The following is a 16,661-nucleotide window of genomic DNA, read 5'->3' on the forward strand; positions in this document are numbered from 1 at the left end:
GCGGACCGAGCAGGGCAGGCGTCAGAGCTACGTGCGGCGGGGCGGGCGCGGCGGGCGGGGTGGGGGCGGCGCTGAGCGCGGCAGCGGCGGCGCGGGAGGCGGGGAGGCGCGGCGCGCCGGGGACAGCGGCGGACGGCGGCGGCGGCATGCGGCTTCTCGCGCTGCCCATCGTGGGCTGAGACGGCCGCAGCGCGGGCGGGAGGCGCGGCGGCCGGCGAGCCGAGGGCGCAGCCAGCCGGGCAGACCGCGGACAGCGGTCGGGGCGCCGCGCCATGGGCCGAGCCGGGGGCGGGGGCCCGGGCCGGGGGCCGCCGCCGCTGCTGCTGCTTCTGGGGGCCACGCTGGTCCTCGCCGCCGGGGCCGCGCCGGGTAGGTACCGACTGCGACCGGGACCCCAGTGGCTCTCGCGCCTCACCCTGGGCCAGGGTCCCGCTGGCCTCGGGTACAGGCGGAGTTCGCGAGCTGTGGCAAGGGGGCGGGGCAGCGCCTTGCCCGCGACCGGGGCGGGGGAAGGGGCGCGCGAAGAGGTGGGGTACTTGGGGGATGCGGAGAAGTGGGGGGCGGCCCCGACCCGGGTGTGCGAACAGGGGTGCCGGCTGGGGGAGGGGCCTGAGTGGGCGGGGCCTAAGGGTGAGACTTCGGGGCGGGACCTGGAGGTGATGGGGCCATGAGGCTGCGACTTCAGGGCGGAGCCTGGGGTGGGGCGGGGCCTTGAGGGTGCGACTTCAGGGCGGGTTCTGGAGGTGGGGTGGAGTCCTGAGGGTCAAACCTCTGCCTAGGGCCGAAGGTGTGGGCCGCCGCGTTACACTGCGGATCCTGTCGGGGGCGGGGCATGACGCCTGAGGGGCGGGGCCTGAGCGGGAAACGCCGGGCCGGTTGTGTTCCCCGCCTTGGCGGGGAACGGGACGGGGGTGTGGCCTTGGGAAACCCTGTCCCGGAGTCTTCGGGTGGGCGGGGAGGCTGGGAGAGCGAGCCGCGGCGGGGGGCGGGGCCCTGATGTCGTGCCCCCTCCCTCCCGCCCACAGCGCGTGAGGCGGGCAGCGCCGTCGAGGCCGAGGAGCAGGTGAAGAGCGTCCTGGCGTGGAAGCCGCGTGCCAACGGCACGCGGGAGAAGGCCGGCCCACCAGCTGCTGGAGAGGATGAGACCTCGTGGACTGCACCTGGCGGCCAGCCGGCCGTGGTGGGGCCTGGGGTCGGGCCGGAGGAGGCACTGGAGGCGTCCGCGGCGGTGACTGGCACCGCCTGGCTGGAGGCCGACAGCCCGGGCCTGGGTGGAGTGACCGCAGAGGCCGGCAGCGGCGACACCCAGGCCCTTCCAGCCACGCTCCCGGCTCCCGAGGAGGCCCTGGGACAGTCATCGATGCCCCCTGCCACCCCCGAGGCTACAGAGGCCAGCGGACCACCCTCCCCCACTCCTGGCGACAAGCTGAGCCCAGGCCCCGAACTCCCCAAGGAGAGCCCCTTGGAGGTTTGGCTGAACCTGGGAGGCAGCACACATGACCCGCACGGGCCAGAGCCCACGTTCCCCTTTCAGGGCACACTGGAACCCCAGCCAGCATCAGATATAATTGACATCGACTACTTCGAAGGATTGGATGGTGAGGGCCGTGGCGCCGACCTGGGGAGCTTCCCGGGGTCGCCAGGGACCTCAGAGCACCACCCCGATACTGGGGGAGAGACCCCTTCCTGGAGCCTGCTTGACTTATACGATGACTTCACCCCCTTTGATGAATCTGACTTCTACCCCACCACATCCTTCTATGATGACTTGGATGAAGAGGAGGAGGAAGAGGAGGATGACAAGGATGCAGTGGGAGGTGGAGACCTGGAAGATGAAAGTGACCTTCTGGTGCCCACTGAAAAGCCTGGTCTGGGGCCCGGGACTGGCCAGCCCACCAGTCGGTGGCATGGTGTCCCCCCACAGCATACTCTGGGGATGGTCCCTGGCAGCAGCATCGCCCTCAGGCCCCGCCCGGGAGAGCCAGGCAGGGACCTGGCCCCAAGTGAGAATGGCACCGAGTGCCGCAGCGGCTTTGTGCGGCATAACGGCTCCTGCCGGTCTGTGTGCGACCTCTTCCCAAGTTACTGCCACAATGGCGGCCAGTGCTACCTGGTGGAGAACATAGGGGCCTTCTGCAGGTAAGGGTGTAGCAGGCAGGTGCACAGGGGCTTGTAAAAGAACTGAAGAGTGTGTGTGTGAGGCAGACTCAGCAAAGAGGGGGACATGACGGGCACAGCTTCCAAGGGGTTGTGCGTTCCCAAGCCAAGAGGATCCTGGGGTTCCGAGGTCAAGAGATGTCCACGCACTATCTTCCATGGGCAATTACTTCTTAAATGTACTTCCTGTGACCCCATCACTAGGACAGATTTCCCAGAAGTAAGATTTTGTATTTCCTCCAAGTGTGTGTCCTTTACCGAAGCACTAAACTATAAAGGCAAAGTGAAGGGACTTCTCTAAGGGTTTTGGAAAGCGGCCTTTACTGGCTTGAGGGGTCTTGTTGGAGGGTTCTGGCTACACTAGCACAAAGAATAGGCTTATAAACCTACTCTGGAGGAAAGAAGGCCTCTGAGACACATATGTGGCAGGAGGAAGACCCCATCTACCTGCAGGGCAGGTAGAGTCGCAGTGAGGACCTTCTCGTTGGGGGCAGACCCTGAGAGCAGCCACTCAAGTAGGTCAAGTCAAGCAGAGTATCTTTCCTGGCATAGTAGAGGTGGTGGGGTTCCTTAACTTTGGCTAGTGGCTTTTTTTTTTTAAGATTTTATTTACTTGACAGAGAGGGACACAGCGAGAGAGGGAACACAAGCAGGGGGAGTGGAAGAGGGAGAAGCAGACTCCCCGCTGAGCAGGGAGCCCGATGTAGGACTCGATCCCAGGACCCTGGGAACATGACCTGAGCCGAAGGCAGATGCTTAATGACTGAGCCACCCAGGCGCCCCTGGATAGTGGCTTTTCCCCTTCTACCTTGATTTTTGTCCTCCTTGGGATTACCCAGCGCAGAATGTTTTAAAGACCCAGAGAGTTTAGTGTCTCTAAGGACGTTGTCTGCAGCCACCATCCCATGCCTCATCAGGAATACATCATATACCTGCCCTCATGGCAAGGTAGTTAACCTGCTGGAGAGCTCACTGGCTTATTCTGGAAGAATCCCAAGTCAGGGATGATCTGGGTAGTTTGCTTGTCTCCATCATTTACAGACCCTAGAAGTGGGGTAGAACCCCCAGATTCCTCTGGGACTTGTTTCCGTTGGTCCTAGGAGGAACATTTCTGTAATATGGGTGTCTCTGTAAGTGTCGTTCCTGATGTTTGTTTTTCTTGGTCTTTTTGGAGGTATGTGAAGAATTCAAATTCTGTAGGTCTTGATGTTCCGATAGAAGAATAATATAAGAAAGTGTGAACATTGTGCTTTCGGCATTAAAGTTTGACTTCCATTTCCTTCTTTCCTATGAATGATCATGAAATGATTAGGGTCAGTCATATAGGATGCGTCCACACAGTTCTGATTGGAGTTGTCCAGTCACTGCTAAAAGGAGAAATTGTCACCAAGACATTATGGCAACAAGACCTTGCCAGTTGGTTAAGGGCTACCAGAAACATGTGGAAACCCTGTGATTTTGCTCCTCAAGCTTTGGTGAGTGGGACTATAGGGATGGTTAGTGGGATTTAGCCTGGGAGCTCTGAAATGTCTGTGCGAAATCATTATCTTTCATTCTATTGGAGGCCTGACTTTTCACCTTCCAAGCAGTCTTGCCATCACCACCTGAAATGGAGAGCCCTTGCTGCCTCTGGAGAGCTAGAAATGTTCCCAGAAGCTCCTGGAGCTCTCAGGACTCCTGAGTGGAAAAGCAGCCTTGTCCTCAGTAAGCTGCATGGCTGTGCTGACCGGGGATCGCCCAGTGGGTCCCGCCTCAGAGGGCTTTTCCGCAAGTCCCCCCACCGGTTCCCCTTGCTCACCTTCCTTTCCAGGGTCACCCTCGGGCCTCCCTTCCAGAGATCCCTCCCCCAGCTGTGCACGCCCAGGCTCGGCTGTGGCTCAGAAACTGTTCTGCATTCCGCTCACAGGAGACTGCCGAGCCCTCAGTTGCAGACTGCAGCATGCCTTTGTCTCTGTCACCCTGACCCACTGCAGGGAAATGAGCAAAGCTATGGCAGAACTTGTCTAGAACCGTGGGCTAGTGGGATCTTCCTTCCCCACCGTCCTCAAACAGATAGCCTCCCAGGACTGCAGAGGGTCCCTTGGAAAAGAAAGACTTTCCTGTTAGTCATGGCTCCCCACGCTGTTCCGGGTGTGGAGTAGCCAGTTCTCCGAGGCATGATTTCCCCTTTTCTGGACTCCTTTCTCTTGTCTGTCACTCACCCTGAGGTTCATGTCCTCCCTCCTTTGCCTGCCTCTGTATCCTTCCACATCTTTCCTCTTTGAAGCAGCCTGGTTCCCATGGAAACAGCAATGTCATGAAGGGTTGGAGCCTGGGAATGTCCCCAAGGGCAAGAGAAAGTCACTCAACAAAAGGACTAAAAACCCACCCAGAGGGTTGATTCTCACTGTGCTTTCATCACCGTTATGGTAATAGGACAAGAAGCTTTAGGGGCAGAACTTGGGGGGCTGCAGAGATAGGAGGAGAATATACATCCATCTTTGTGCTCTCCTTGTCTGTCACTTCCTTCTATTTCGGTGTCCGGGTAGCCCTGTGGACTAGACGGGACTGCAGAGCAGCAGAATAGGTTTTCCCGGGTAGAGTGGGCTGACTCCTTTTGTGGCCCAAGGCCCTATGATCTTGTTTTTCACCCAGAGCCAAGGGCAGGGGGAGCGGAGAGAATCCTGTGATTGTCCTCCTTGAGGCCGCGAGGTAGAAAACCAGGGTTCCCGCCCTCCGTGGGCCCTGAACAGTCCCGTGAGTGACCAGTTCACGCCATCTCTTGGCGCCCTGGTTGTCTCATTTATCTCCCGGACCCCAGCGCCGTCCTGCCCGCTGCGTAGGGTGGGTCTGCAGAATCTCCGCGGTGGGGTGCGCACAGACTGGGCGCCTCCCGGTTCCTCTAGACACTCACAGGAGCAGGCTGCTGAGGTGAGTAGGCGGCTTAGGGACCAGGCCCTTGCTGTGGCCGGGACTGCCTGCCCGTCACCTCAGTCTCCCTCTGTCGCTGCCCCAGGTGTAACACGCAGGACTACATCTGGCACAAGGGGACGCGCTGCGAGTCCATCATCACCGACTTCCAGGTGATGTGCGTGGCCGTCGGCTCCGCCGCCTTCGTCCTGCTCCTGCTGTTCATGATGACGGTGTTCTTCGCCAAGAAGCTCTACCTGCTCAAGACAGAGAACACCAAGCTGCGTAGGACCAAGTGAGTCTGGGTCAGCCAGCCCCACCCCCCATGGCCGCACCCCTCCATCTGATCCGGCGCTATGGTCGCGAGGGTTCCTGGAACCTGCTCTGCATCCCTAGTTGTGTTGTCCGTCCCAAAGACTCAGCCAAATCTATCCATTCCTGCACCGGATGTGCCCGCACTGTGGCAGAGACCAAGCCCCTGGGGCACACAGCAGCTGTCTGGCCCCATCCCCAGCACCCCCCACCCCGGGACTGATGGCGCTTAAGGAAAAAGCACCCAGTGCCCTCCTGGGTGTGGTCCCCCGTGTAAGTTACTGTGCTCAGTCCTCCAGCACCGGACTGCACCTGCTTCTGGGGTCCTGGACGCCCATGGCCAGGGTGAGGATTTCACTCACAGCTCATGAGAAGTAACTCCAGCTTCCTCAGGTCTGCTGTCTCTCAGTACCGGCTCCTTCTCCCTGATGCTGAATAGAAGGGGTTTGGCAGCACATTGCCGTTCCAAGCTTGTCAACCCTTGGTCCAGACAGAAGTGTGAGGAATTTAGGGAAGGTCCTTTTTACCTCTCCTAAGTAGAGTTTTGGGGATGGAGGGGCCTGGGCTCAACTTCCTCGGCTGTGGATTTTCAAGGCCAGATGGGAATAGAGTCTCATTTCAGCTTCTGTCTTAGCGGAGGAGTGACTGCTGTGTGCGTGCGAGGATCCACACGCGTTTCCCTTTAAGTCCATGCCTTGAACACTTGGATGTGGTCTTACACACTGTGAGAGAGTCACTCTACCCCTGAGCAAAGTAAGGAATGTTCTGAGGTGTCACAGGGACTCACAAAGGCAGGAGGTTGCTGTTCAGTTTCCTTGGGGCCCAAGAGACAATTTATGCAGAACTGTCCCTCCCTCCCTTTCGACCTGTTGCCCTCTTAATCCGCCCCCCGCCCCCTGAGACTCCCTCCAGAGAATGCGACCAAAGGACTTTCCCTGGGTCCTGGGAAAAAGGACAAAACGCCCTCTGTTGCTCCTTTGCTGGGTACACGCCTGCCCTGGGCAGATGCTGACGGCCGCCTGGAGCCTTTCAGATAACCGCCCCAGCGCCGAGAGGGCCTCTCCATTGTGCCTGCGCACTGAAGCGGGGCCGTATCTGTGCATGTGGTCAGCAGCCGGGACCCTCGGTGGCAGGGGGAGGAGAGGGCCAGGGTGCGACCACCTATCACGGTAGCTGCGGAGGAGGACCGGGGAGAGAAGGAACCCCCGCCGGGGACTGGAGAAGCAAGAGCGGTGGCCAGAGACAGGGCCTTGTTCTAGGCCTTCCTCCGTCAGCAGGCTACGTGTTCTGCACAGAGCCTGGCCCCCATGGCCCTTCAGCTCTGAGGCTGTCACCCTCATGTCCCAGTGCATGCTTGCTTGCTTTCCCAAGCCCGGGTACCGCTCTGGTAACACTACACGTCCTCGATGCCCGACGGATACTGCCATGGTTTACTGACTCTAAGATACACACTTTCCCCCCCACATATTAACATCTCTGAAATTGGATTGTGTCTCATAATCGCTGGCATCTTATAATCACTGTTGGCCAGATGGCAGTCATGCTGTAGTTGTAATTGCCTGGCATGCACGATCCTGGCCAGAGCTGTTCATAGCGTAGTCAGGGGTTTATCTAAAGTCTCAATGAGCTACTTCCAGTATATAATAAAAACTCTAGGTGATAAGGAAGTATTGGATCCCGGTTTAAATGGCAAAAGTTTTTTTCTCTGCGGTGCATCAAACAGTGGCACATCTTATTATGGTCCGTGGCATTTGATGAAATAAGAGTTTGACCCTTGTAGCTTTGGTCAGGCTTTGCCATGATCGTTGCACTCACATTTTCCCTGCTCTCTTCTGTCCCAACCAGCAAATTCCGGACCCCGTCTGAGCTCCACAACGATAACTTCTCCCTCTCCACCATTGCTGAAGGCTCTCACCCAAACGTAAGGAAACTTTGCGACAGTCCCTGTACCTCCTTCCCCCACTCTGCGTGCCGCACCTTGGCTCTCTGAGATAACTGATCTGTCAGGTGACTCGTCTTCTCCAGGCCTCCCCTTATCCATAGGCACACCCCGGCCTGGCCGCTGCCCTTGTCTTTGGGCTATTTCAGAGCTTGGAGCAGCTCCTCCCAGCTCTGGAGGTCAGCCTAGGGAGACCAGTTGGGGTGGTGACGTGGGACTAGGGGCAGAATGGTGCGTCACTTCCTTGACAAACAGTTACAGGTAGTACCGCAGATTTTTTTCCAGGATGACTTGTGATTTTTAGCTTCATCTAGAGTTTAGAAGTCTGATTTGTCTTTCTCTGTGTCTTTCTACTTTCTGTATCAAGAAGAAAGACTCTGCTTCCATCCTGAGGGGCTGTCCTGGTGGTCACTGAAGTGAATGGTGGTTGCTCTTTGGGATGGCTGGAAAAACAGTGTCCTTTCCACTGTCTGAGGACCCTAAAAACCGGCAGGCAATTTACACTGGTTAGAGCTAAGGAGGGCACAAAACACTGGTGGAATAATAAGTCTAGGGGTAAATTCTGTTCTTGGGAGGATAAATATCAGTTGAAACTCAATAGAAGTTCCCAATAGACCAGTTTCTAAAGATGCTGGCCTTCTAGTGTGTTTTCTGGACCAGACCAACCAGTAAAGTACTGGGTACGTCAGAGAAAATTTCATAAATAAAGCAAAAACCATCCAAGCTCCGGATCACGTCACATCCAAGCCCAGGAATTTGGCACGGGACGCAAGCCCCATACCGCAAGGTAAATGCATCCATACACAGATGAGGGAGCTAAACTCAGACCCTCCAGATGGGCACGGTGAAGATTGAGAGCAAATTTTGAAGAAGTTCTTTGAAACAGCAGGGCACAGAGGCACATGGAGGCCTCAACCGTGCGGGCCGGCGCCACCCTGTGGCGCCTTCTGTGACATGGAGATGCTCTGTGTCGCACGGTCCACTCCAGCAGCCACAAGCTACCTGCGGCTGTGGAGCTCAGGGGGAGCGGCTTGTGCTTCAGTGTGGGACAGCACAGATCGAGACCATTGTTTTCCTTTGATAGATGGGGACAGTGTAGCCCCAGAAGGGGAAAAAGAATAATAGTAAATGTGACCTTGTTCACCAAACCCCAGGGAAGAACTTGGCCTGGTGGAGGAGGAGCAAAGGGGTTAACTTTAAAGAAGAAATGAAAGAGGTTAGTTTAGGATGATTTTTTAAAGTCTTTGATACAAAGGGTAGAGAAACAGATATGATTTTACTTGGTATGCACCAAGATATTAATACGTTCAAGATGAATCTAATAACCTAGGACACCAGATGTCTTATAAACGTTAAGATTGGTAAACACATTAATCAACCCTCGAGAGAGGCACCCTGAGGGCAGGAAGAGCCTTCCTTGTCTCCATACACTCCATCCCTACCTTGTCTGGCCCCTCGTGGTAGTATGCGTGTAGTCGCCATTTGCCGAATGCTGGCGAATGATGGCCGACCGCAGGGCCTTCTGGTTCCATTGTTTGCGTGGGGCAGCCCGTCAGACCTGTATGGTGGTTCCTGCAGGCAGGGTGTTCGTTGTCCAGAGCGCAAGGGTCCTTAGAAAAGTTTCTGATGCATACATTTTCTGGCGTCCCAGCTGTAGACAGACACCTTTCCTCGTCCCAAAAAGGGAGGGAAGGAAATAGCTCCTCTTGGAGGTCTTGGGGGCATGAGCCAATACAGAGGTTTCCAGCTCTTCTTGGCTGACCCGACTTTGTAGAAAGCATGGCATTTGTCCATGAACGCTCCCACTGACCTTGAGTGCAGAATAGGACAAGCCTTAAAACCGGAGCAGAGCAGGGACTGGTCAGCCATGACGGACTCTGCCTGAGAAGGGCCGTGAGGTTGTCTGGGTAGCGCTCAGGACATCCTTCAGTGAGGTGGCAAGATGAGGCTCTGGTGGTCTCTGGGCCCTCCTGGGGCCAGAGACCAAAAGTCAGACTTGGTCACATTCGAGATCTTGTGGGCATTGACAGTTCAGACAGTTGCCACTTTGTTTTGAAGTGAAGCCCTATCGGTTGCTTCAGGCACCGCATCGAGTGCTTACAAGCAGGTTGGAAGCCAGGAAATCTCCAGGTGAGCTGGGAGAGGGGGCGAGGGGCACCCAAGTCGAGCCTGCTCAAGTATCTCTGCCGGCCCCTTCCCCTTACCCTCCAGTGTCCTTGGTGGTATTGATGGCTCCGAAAATTTTGGAGAGTTCTACTGATCTTAATAGAGGGGTTATTTCTTTTACGTAAGTAAAGGAGGATGAGTGGGTCATTTTCCTAGCCATTTCCAGTCATCTCTCTGAGCCACACTCTGAAAAGATTTCAAACCAAAAAAAGGTGCTGCTTTGGGCTTGTGTCAGGGGACGGAGCGAGGCTGGTGCCTGCGCCAGAGGCGCTTCCTTCCCCTCCTGCAGTGGCCTGGAGCTGCTCCTTGCCTGGCTCTGCAGCTGGTGAGCCAGTGGCCAGGTGAGCGTGTATGCAGCGAGGCAGCCAGTCCCTGAAAGGAGCATCGGGAGGAAAGGGAAGGCCTGTTCTGAGGAGAACAGGGTAGCAGGAGAACATGGGCAGAGGTGCCCATGCTGTGGAGGCTGGCAAGTTTTCCAGGAGGACTGGCTAGTGTGTGGGAAGCACAGCGTGACTCAAGTCACCTAAAATCTACGGGCAAACGCTGAGAGCTGCCCTGTTGCTTCTCACTGCTGTGCTGCCCGCGGAATGTCGTGGATATGACTTGGTCTTCCTAAGATTCGACGGACCTTCCAGGATTTCAGTTAATTCCTTACTAGGACATCTCCATGGTGTCCCTTAGTGCTTCTCTGCACCTCGCCCCCATTTAAATCGTCCTTCCTAGGCTCTTTCTTTCATGCCCCCTTCTGACGGAGGTTTGTGTCTGGACAAGTGGGGCTCCAGGCCTGAACCCACACCACACTGGGCTGGAGGTTGCCCATTTGGCTGGGGGGAAGGGCCCGGAAGGGGGACACAGAGCAGTTCCCAGGACTTAGGCCAGATGGAGGGCCAGCTCCCTTGCCATGAGGGACTTCCGGCAAATCAAAGGCAGATGGGCCTTCTGCTGAGGGTTCAGCAACCCCTAGGCTTAATAGGATCCCGTTCTGGAGGACACGCTTGGGTTAGGATGGCTCTATCTTGGTTCAGACACTCCCTCACCTATCCTATTTGTTGGAAGTACTTAGCTTGTCAAATAGCGTTGTTTGGATACCTGTGTTCTTATTTTTAGAATGTACTTATCCCACCTATTGGCCCAAAAGTCTGTTTTCTCATCTGTCTAAATCCCATGAGCCAGGCTTAATTTGGGCCCCCACCCTCATGGCATCACAGCGTTGATGCCCAGGTCTGTAAGCACCCCTAAATCTACTCTTCCTCACATGCTGCCTATTTGCCCCCAAAGACTGTGTGATATCGGTGGGGTGGGGGGGAGCTAGAGGGGGGAGGTGGTATTGAGCAGCGTGAAAGTGAGGCCCACCTTTGTAAGAGACTTGGCAAGGACAGGCCGCCCTGTCCCTATTCCAGGTTTGCTGTGACCCAACGTCTCTTCTTCCCGGGACCTTTACAGGCCCAGCTCTCAAGCTCCCGTGCCCAGTGTCTCTCCCCAAACAACACAGAAGTACACGGCATGAAAAGTGCAGTTCTTCCTCATCCCACTTCCCTCTCCATACAGCCGGTGTGTGCATGAGTGCGTACACATACTTAGTATGTCAGGGAGATCTTTCCATTTCACTACATCTAAATTTACGTCATTGGAGTTTTTTCTAAACCTCTTCCAGCAGCGATAGAAAATATCAAGTGCCTGAAGTCTGTCTCAAAACTGTATGAAGTTCATTTCTTCTGGCTCTTGTGGCGTTGGGAATGGGGAGCATGTGTTCCCCTGGGGTCTGGAAATCATTCCTGAGGTCTTTGAAGCTCTTCTGTACTGCTCCGTTCAAGCTGGTCTTCTGGAAAAGTGCCAAGTGAGGCTGGGGGCAGGGGGAGGTGACACTGATTTCTATATGCACAGTCACTTTGAACACCTGGAGTGTCCTGTGTAAGCCTGGAGCCATTCCCTGCTTTCTTTCCCAACCAGTCACTACCCCGACCTAGTGCTGTAATGGGTCAGACTCGGTAGCCATCAGCATGGGCGAGAACTCCCCACAGTTGTACGGAGAAGGCCCTGCTCCGGAAGCAGGATGATTCCCTTCGATTTCAGAAGTGTTAAAGTAAGAAAGGTCCGAGCTAGCTGGTCAGATACCAACATTCTGTACCCTTCTTGCCACTCGTGTCTTTGATCAGCCGAGCTCCAAGCACTTACAATAGCTGTTTGGAGCGCCTAAGAAAGAACTGAGGCCCACCAGATCACACTCACACGGGTATGCAGGCAGATCTCCGAGATAGTGTGGGTTCCATTCCAGACCACCACAATAAATAGACATCAAGATAAAGTGAATCAAAGGAAAGGTATGGTTTCCCAGTGCAGATAGAGGTTAGGTTTACACTATACTGTTGTCTAGTGAGTGTACAACAAAACAGTGTACATATCTTCATTTAAAACGACGTTCTTGCTAAAGAATGCTAACCATCATCTGAGTTTTCAGTGAGTCGTAATGACTGACCACAGATCACATAACAAACATAATAGTAATGAAAATGTTTGAAATGTTGTGAGAATCACCAAAATGTGACACAGAGACACGAAATGAGCAAACGGTGTTGGAAAACGAGGCCGATAGACTTGCTCAACCCAGGGTTACCACAAACCTTCAATTTGTTTAAAAAAAAAAAAAAGCAGTGTCTGCGAAGCACAATATAATGAGGTGTGCCCATAATGCCCAGGTGGCCCTGATGGAAGAGAGCCGTGGGAAGGCAGCCGTTGCCCTAAGAGCTCTCTGAATGAGCAGAATGCGGAGCTGGGGGACTGTGGACCGGAGTGGGTTTCCTGACAACCTGTAGCAAGCAAACTCAGGTCGGGGTCCGCAGCTGGTGCTAGGGCTGCAGGCAACATACACATCTGGGGGGCGCAGGAGGGCTCGGAGCGCGTCAGGAACGGGTGGTGAGCCAGCAGCGCGACTATCCAGTATCGTCCGACGCCAAGTACGGCAGGCCATTGAGTGAGCGGGACTCATCCGGGCTTGGATTGAGGAAACACCTTTGTAAATTAGCATCTTCTGGTAGATAAACTCCTGCGGGTAAGGGGTACACACACCTCTGGCCTCTCGTCGCAAGATGCGTTCCCTGATCAGTACGGTTCTGGGAGAGCAGAACTCAACAGGGGGAAAGGCCCTGGAAGGCAGCCCGGCAGGCCGAGCTCATGTTGGTGAGACTCTCGAGGGGCCAGACCACGTGTTAAAGGGACCGTTTCTCCCCCTGTCTCTGCCGGAGGGAAAGCCTTGCCCTGGCCTACATTAAAGGCATTTGTAATCCAGCTACCTGCTGGAGGTGTCCATCTCCATCTGGCCAGTGGTTTTTAGGATGACATTCCTAGAAAGCGGCTGCAAAGAGTCCCTTTGGTTCATTCGGCTCTTAAGAGTTTCTTTCTTTCTTCTTTCAAAAGCCTGGGGTGGTTATTTGACCCCTCTACCCACTGTCTCCTTCCCACCCCTCCCTCACCCTTCTCCCTCTTCCAGGATGATGCCAGTGCTCCCCACAAAATCCAGGAAGCTCTCAAGTCCTGCCTGAAAGAGGAGGAGTCATTTAACATCCAGAACTCCATGTCACCCAAGCTCGAGGGTGGCAGAGGTGACCAGGCTGACTTGGAGGTGAACTGTCTTCAGAATAACCTCACCTAAAGCAGAGCAAGAAGAGAGGGAGCGGGGGGGCGGGGGGCGGGGGAAGGAATGTGACCTCCTCTTGTACAGAGTCCATTTCTTGTAACCATTCGTTAAACTCTTTTCTTTTCCTGGTCTCATGGCATGCTTTGATGTATTCTGTACAGGAGGGAGAAAACACAAAATAAGCAAAGAACCTGAACAGAATCGCACACATTGGGTTGTTTTGTCTGTGCTGGTCTGTACATTGCTTCGCTGCTGTGATTTCTAAACCTCTGCTGTTACTCAACTGACTTTTTTTTTTGTACTTTGACCCACCTTTTTTTGAAATAAGAGTAAAAAACAAAGATCTTGAAATAAAACTTTTTAAAAAGCCATTTTACAGATGTCGCTGTGTCCACTCCCTACCATTCCTGTCAGTCTGTGTTGAATTCTTACCTTCCCTAAAGATGTATACTGATACGTGTTTGAAATCCCAGAAGTGCTCTATGTATTAGCTTCGGTTGCCATAACAAAACACCACAGACTGGGTGGCTTCAACAATAGAAATTTATTTTCTAACAGTTTTGGAGGCTGGATGTCCAAGATCAAGGTACCAGCAGAGCTGGTTTCTGGCGGGGCCTCTCTGCCTGGCTTGCACACAGCCACCTTCTTGCTGTTTGCCTTTCTTCTGTGCACATGTGGTAAGAGAGAGGTCTCTGGTATCTCTTCCTCTTCCCTTAAGGACACCAGTCCTATTGGATTAGGAGCCATTTAACCTTAATGACCTCCTTAAGGTCCTATCTCCAGATACAGTCACACTAGGGGTTAGGGCTTCAACATATGACTTTTGGGGTGATAGAATTCAGTCCATGAGTCTGTAGCACCTTATTTATTAAGAATACCCTTTCCATATGACCTGGGTGGCTCAGTCGTTAAGCGTCTGCCTTCGGCTCAGGTCATGATCCCAGGGTCCTGGGATCGAGCCCTACATCGGGCTCCCTGCTCAGCGGGAAGCCTGCTTCTCCCTCTCCCTCTGCCTGCCGCTCTGCCTACTTATGCTTTCTCTCTCTCTGTGTCAAATAAATAAATAAAATCTTTTTTTTTTTTTTTTTTTAAAGAATACCCTTTCCTAGTGGTGCCTGGCTGGCCCAGTCAGTAGCACATGTGACTCTTGATATCAGGGTCATGAGTTCAAGCCCCACTTGGGATATAGAGCTTACTAAAAAGAAAAGGAAAAGGAAGGAAGGATGGAAGGAAGGAAGGAAGAGAGAGAGAGAGAGAGAAAAGAAAGAAAGAAAGAAAAAGAAAGAAAGAAAGAAAGAAAGAAAGAAAGAAAGAAAGAAAGAAAGAAAGAAGAAAGAAAAAGAAAGAAAGAAAAGAAAGAAAGAATGGAAAGAAAGAAAAGAAAGAAAGAAAGAAAGAAAGAAAGAAAGAAAGAAAGAAAGAAAGAAAGAAAGAAAAAGAAAAAGAGAAAGAGAAAGAAGGAAGGAAGGAAGAAAGAAAAAAAAGAGAATGCCCTTCCCTTCTTTCATAAATATGTATTGAGCACTTAGCCAAGCATTATGCTAGATGCCAGGAACTCTGGATGAGTAAGACAGACCCTAACCTCAGGAAATTAACAGTGTACCTGAGAAACAGAATTATAAACGAATAACTATAGGGGCGCCTGACTGGCTCAGTCAGCTGAGTGTCCCACTCTTGGTTTCAGCTCGGGTCTGAATCTCAGGGTCCTGGGATTGAGTCCCGTGTGAGGCTCCACACTCAGCAGGGGGTCTGCTTGGGATTCTCTCCCTCTCCCTCTGCCCCTCCCGCCCCCTGTTCCCAATCTCTCTCTCTAAAATAAATAAATCTTTAAAAAAATAAATATAATACATTGTGTCAACCTTATAATACAAAACTGTGAGAGTTGGAGTTTCCAATTCAGAAAAGCTTCAAGGGGAGAGCTTTAAATTGGACTTTGAAGGAATGAGGCGGCGTTTTCCGGGATAACGTGGGAGGAGAGGACATTCAAGGTGGAGGATATTCGTAGAAAAGTCTTGCCATACGACCAGAAATTGTGAGAGGGAGGGGTCCTAGGTGATGAGGCTGGAAAGGGCAACTTAGGACAGATTGTGAAGGGCCTTGAATTCCATGAAACGCAGCTGAGGTAAGGTCAGATGTGTTTTCTAAAAAGATACCTCCGGAGACAGTGGTGAAGGCAGACAGGATGGGGATCATAGCAGTGCAGGCAACAAATGAGGATGGATTAGAGAGAAAATTAGGAGTTCAAATGGCCAGAATTACTACTGGCAGAGTTTTCTAGAACTTTGCCTTGTTCAATCTGTGATAATTCCAATAAATGGAATTCCCGTGTGTGTTTCTATTGCATAAGTTCTGCTAGTTCTCCCTGATTTGTCTTCGCAAGTGCCTCATTATTTTTTATTTTGTGCTGAACATCGTATTTAGAAAATAGTTTATCGAAATATTTTGCCTAGGATGATTCCTTCCTTTAGAGAGGGGTTTTTGTTTGCTTCTGTCACATGCCCAGGGGCACTAGAATTCTGGGGTCCCATTATCCCAGATCAAGGTCGGAGAGTCCCAGGCCACTGAAGCCAGTCCGCAGACCTATCAGACCATGCAAGGGCTGGTGTGCCCTTGGCTCATCCTTACCTCTAAGGGCACAGCCCCAAACAGGCAGTGGTTTACCAGCTTTCCACCTTTGGTGGGCCCTGTACTCCAACTCCCTCCCCATGCCCCCAGACGTTCATTAGTTCATTATTGTTCTAGCCCCCTCCTTCCAAATGGGTAAGTGCCTCTAGGGAGGAAGTCCTCTAAAATGCTGGGCTCACCTGTCTGAGTTCCTGTCCTCTCTGGGATGTCAGCCTGATAATTCTGCAGTATTTTGTTAGCTCTCTGATGCTTTTCAGATATTTGTACATCTTTTGGTGTTCTTAGTGAAAGGGTTGGTCTAAATTTACCTAGTCTCCCATTTGCTAACAACAGAAGTCCTCTGTTTTCATCTTGGGACTTCTGCCCAGATGGCATTCAGCTGGTTCTATGAGCTCAGTCTGCTCTTTGCTATTGGATAGGGCTGCAAATTAGGATGTTGGGTTACGGCCTGTGTATATTATGGTTTCCTAACCTGATGCTTATCCACTTTGGGGGGTTTGGCATGGTTTTACTTAGGATTTCCTGTACTCTCTGAATCAGAGGACAGACCTGTCTTTCATGGCTAGGCACCTCTGGCTCCTTTCATAAGGAGGCCCAATCAAGAGGGATTGTACGTGAAAGTACTTTGTAAGTTCTAAATCCCATCCAGACATAAGGGTTTGTTAGTATCGTGTTTTGTTTTTCCCACAAGAGTATTATGGGATGCAGGTCACTGCCCTTGGCTCTATCCCCTGTTCACCGCACATGCAGGAGGAATAGGAAAACCCAGATCGGAAGAGGAACAGGAGACAAAGCAGGCCTGATGATTAGTTACCGGATGTTGCCAAGAGTCTTTGACCCTCTGAAGAGGCCGCCGTGTTGGAATCGCATATCTCGGAGTCTGTCTTGTGCTGGTTCTCTTTCCTCGGGTGTTTGTGCCTCTCAGTGACTGTGCTCCAT

The 16,661-nt window shown here is 53.1% G+C and overlaps 1 protein-coding gene across 1 annotated transcript; it reads left to right on the forward strand.

Moving 5' to 3' along the window:
* The first annotated feature begins 272 nt into the window (after positions 1-272).
* Positions 273-13,114, forward strand: CSPG5 (chondroitin sulfate proteoglycan 5). Its single transcript, XM_088022204.1, has 5 exons — positions 273-369; positions 1,026-2,139; positions 5,153-5,341; positions 7,204-7,279; positions 12,951-13,114. Exons 1-5 carry the CDS (start codon positions 273-275, stop codon positions 13,110-13,112), a joined length of 1,638 nt encoding a protein of 545 aa, XP_087878330.1. The 3' UTR covers positions 13,113-13,114.
* The last annotated feature ends 3,547 nt before the right edge of the window (positions 13,115-16,661 follow it).

This window comes from Eumetopias jubatus, unplaced genomic scaffold (genome assembly GCF_037043125.1).
Source record: "Eumetopias jubatus isolate StellerSeaLion01/CBP00866 unplaced genomic scaffold, mEumJub1_p1.0 scaffold_1, whole genome shotgun sequence".
Lineage (NCBI taxonomy): Eukaryota > Metazoa > Chordata > Mammalia > Carnivora > Otariidae > Eumetopias > Eumetopias jubatus.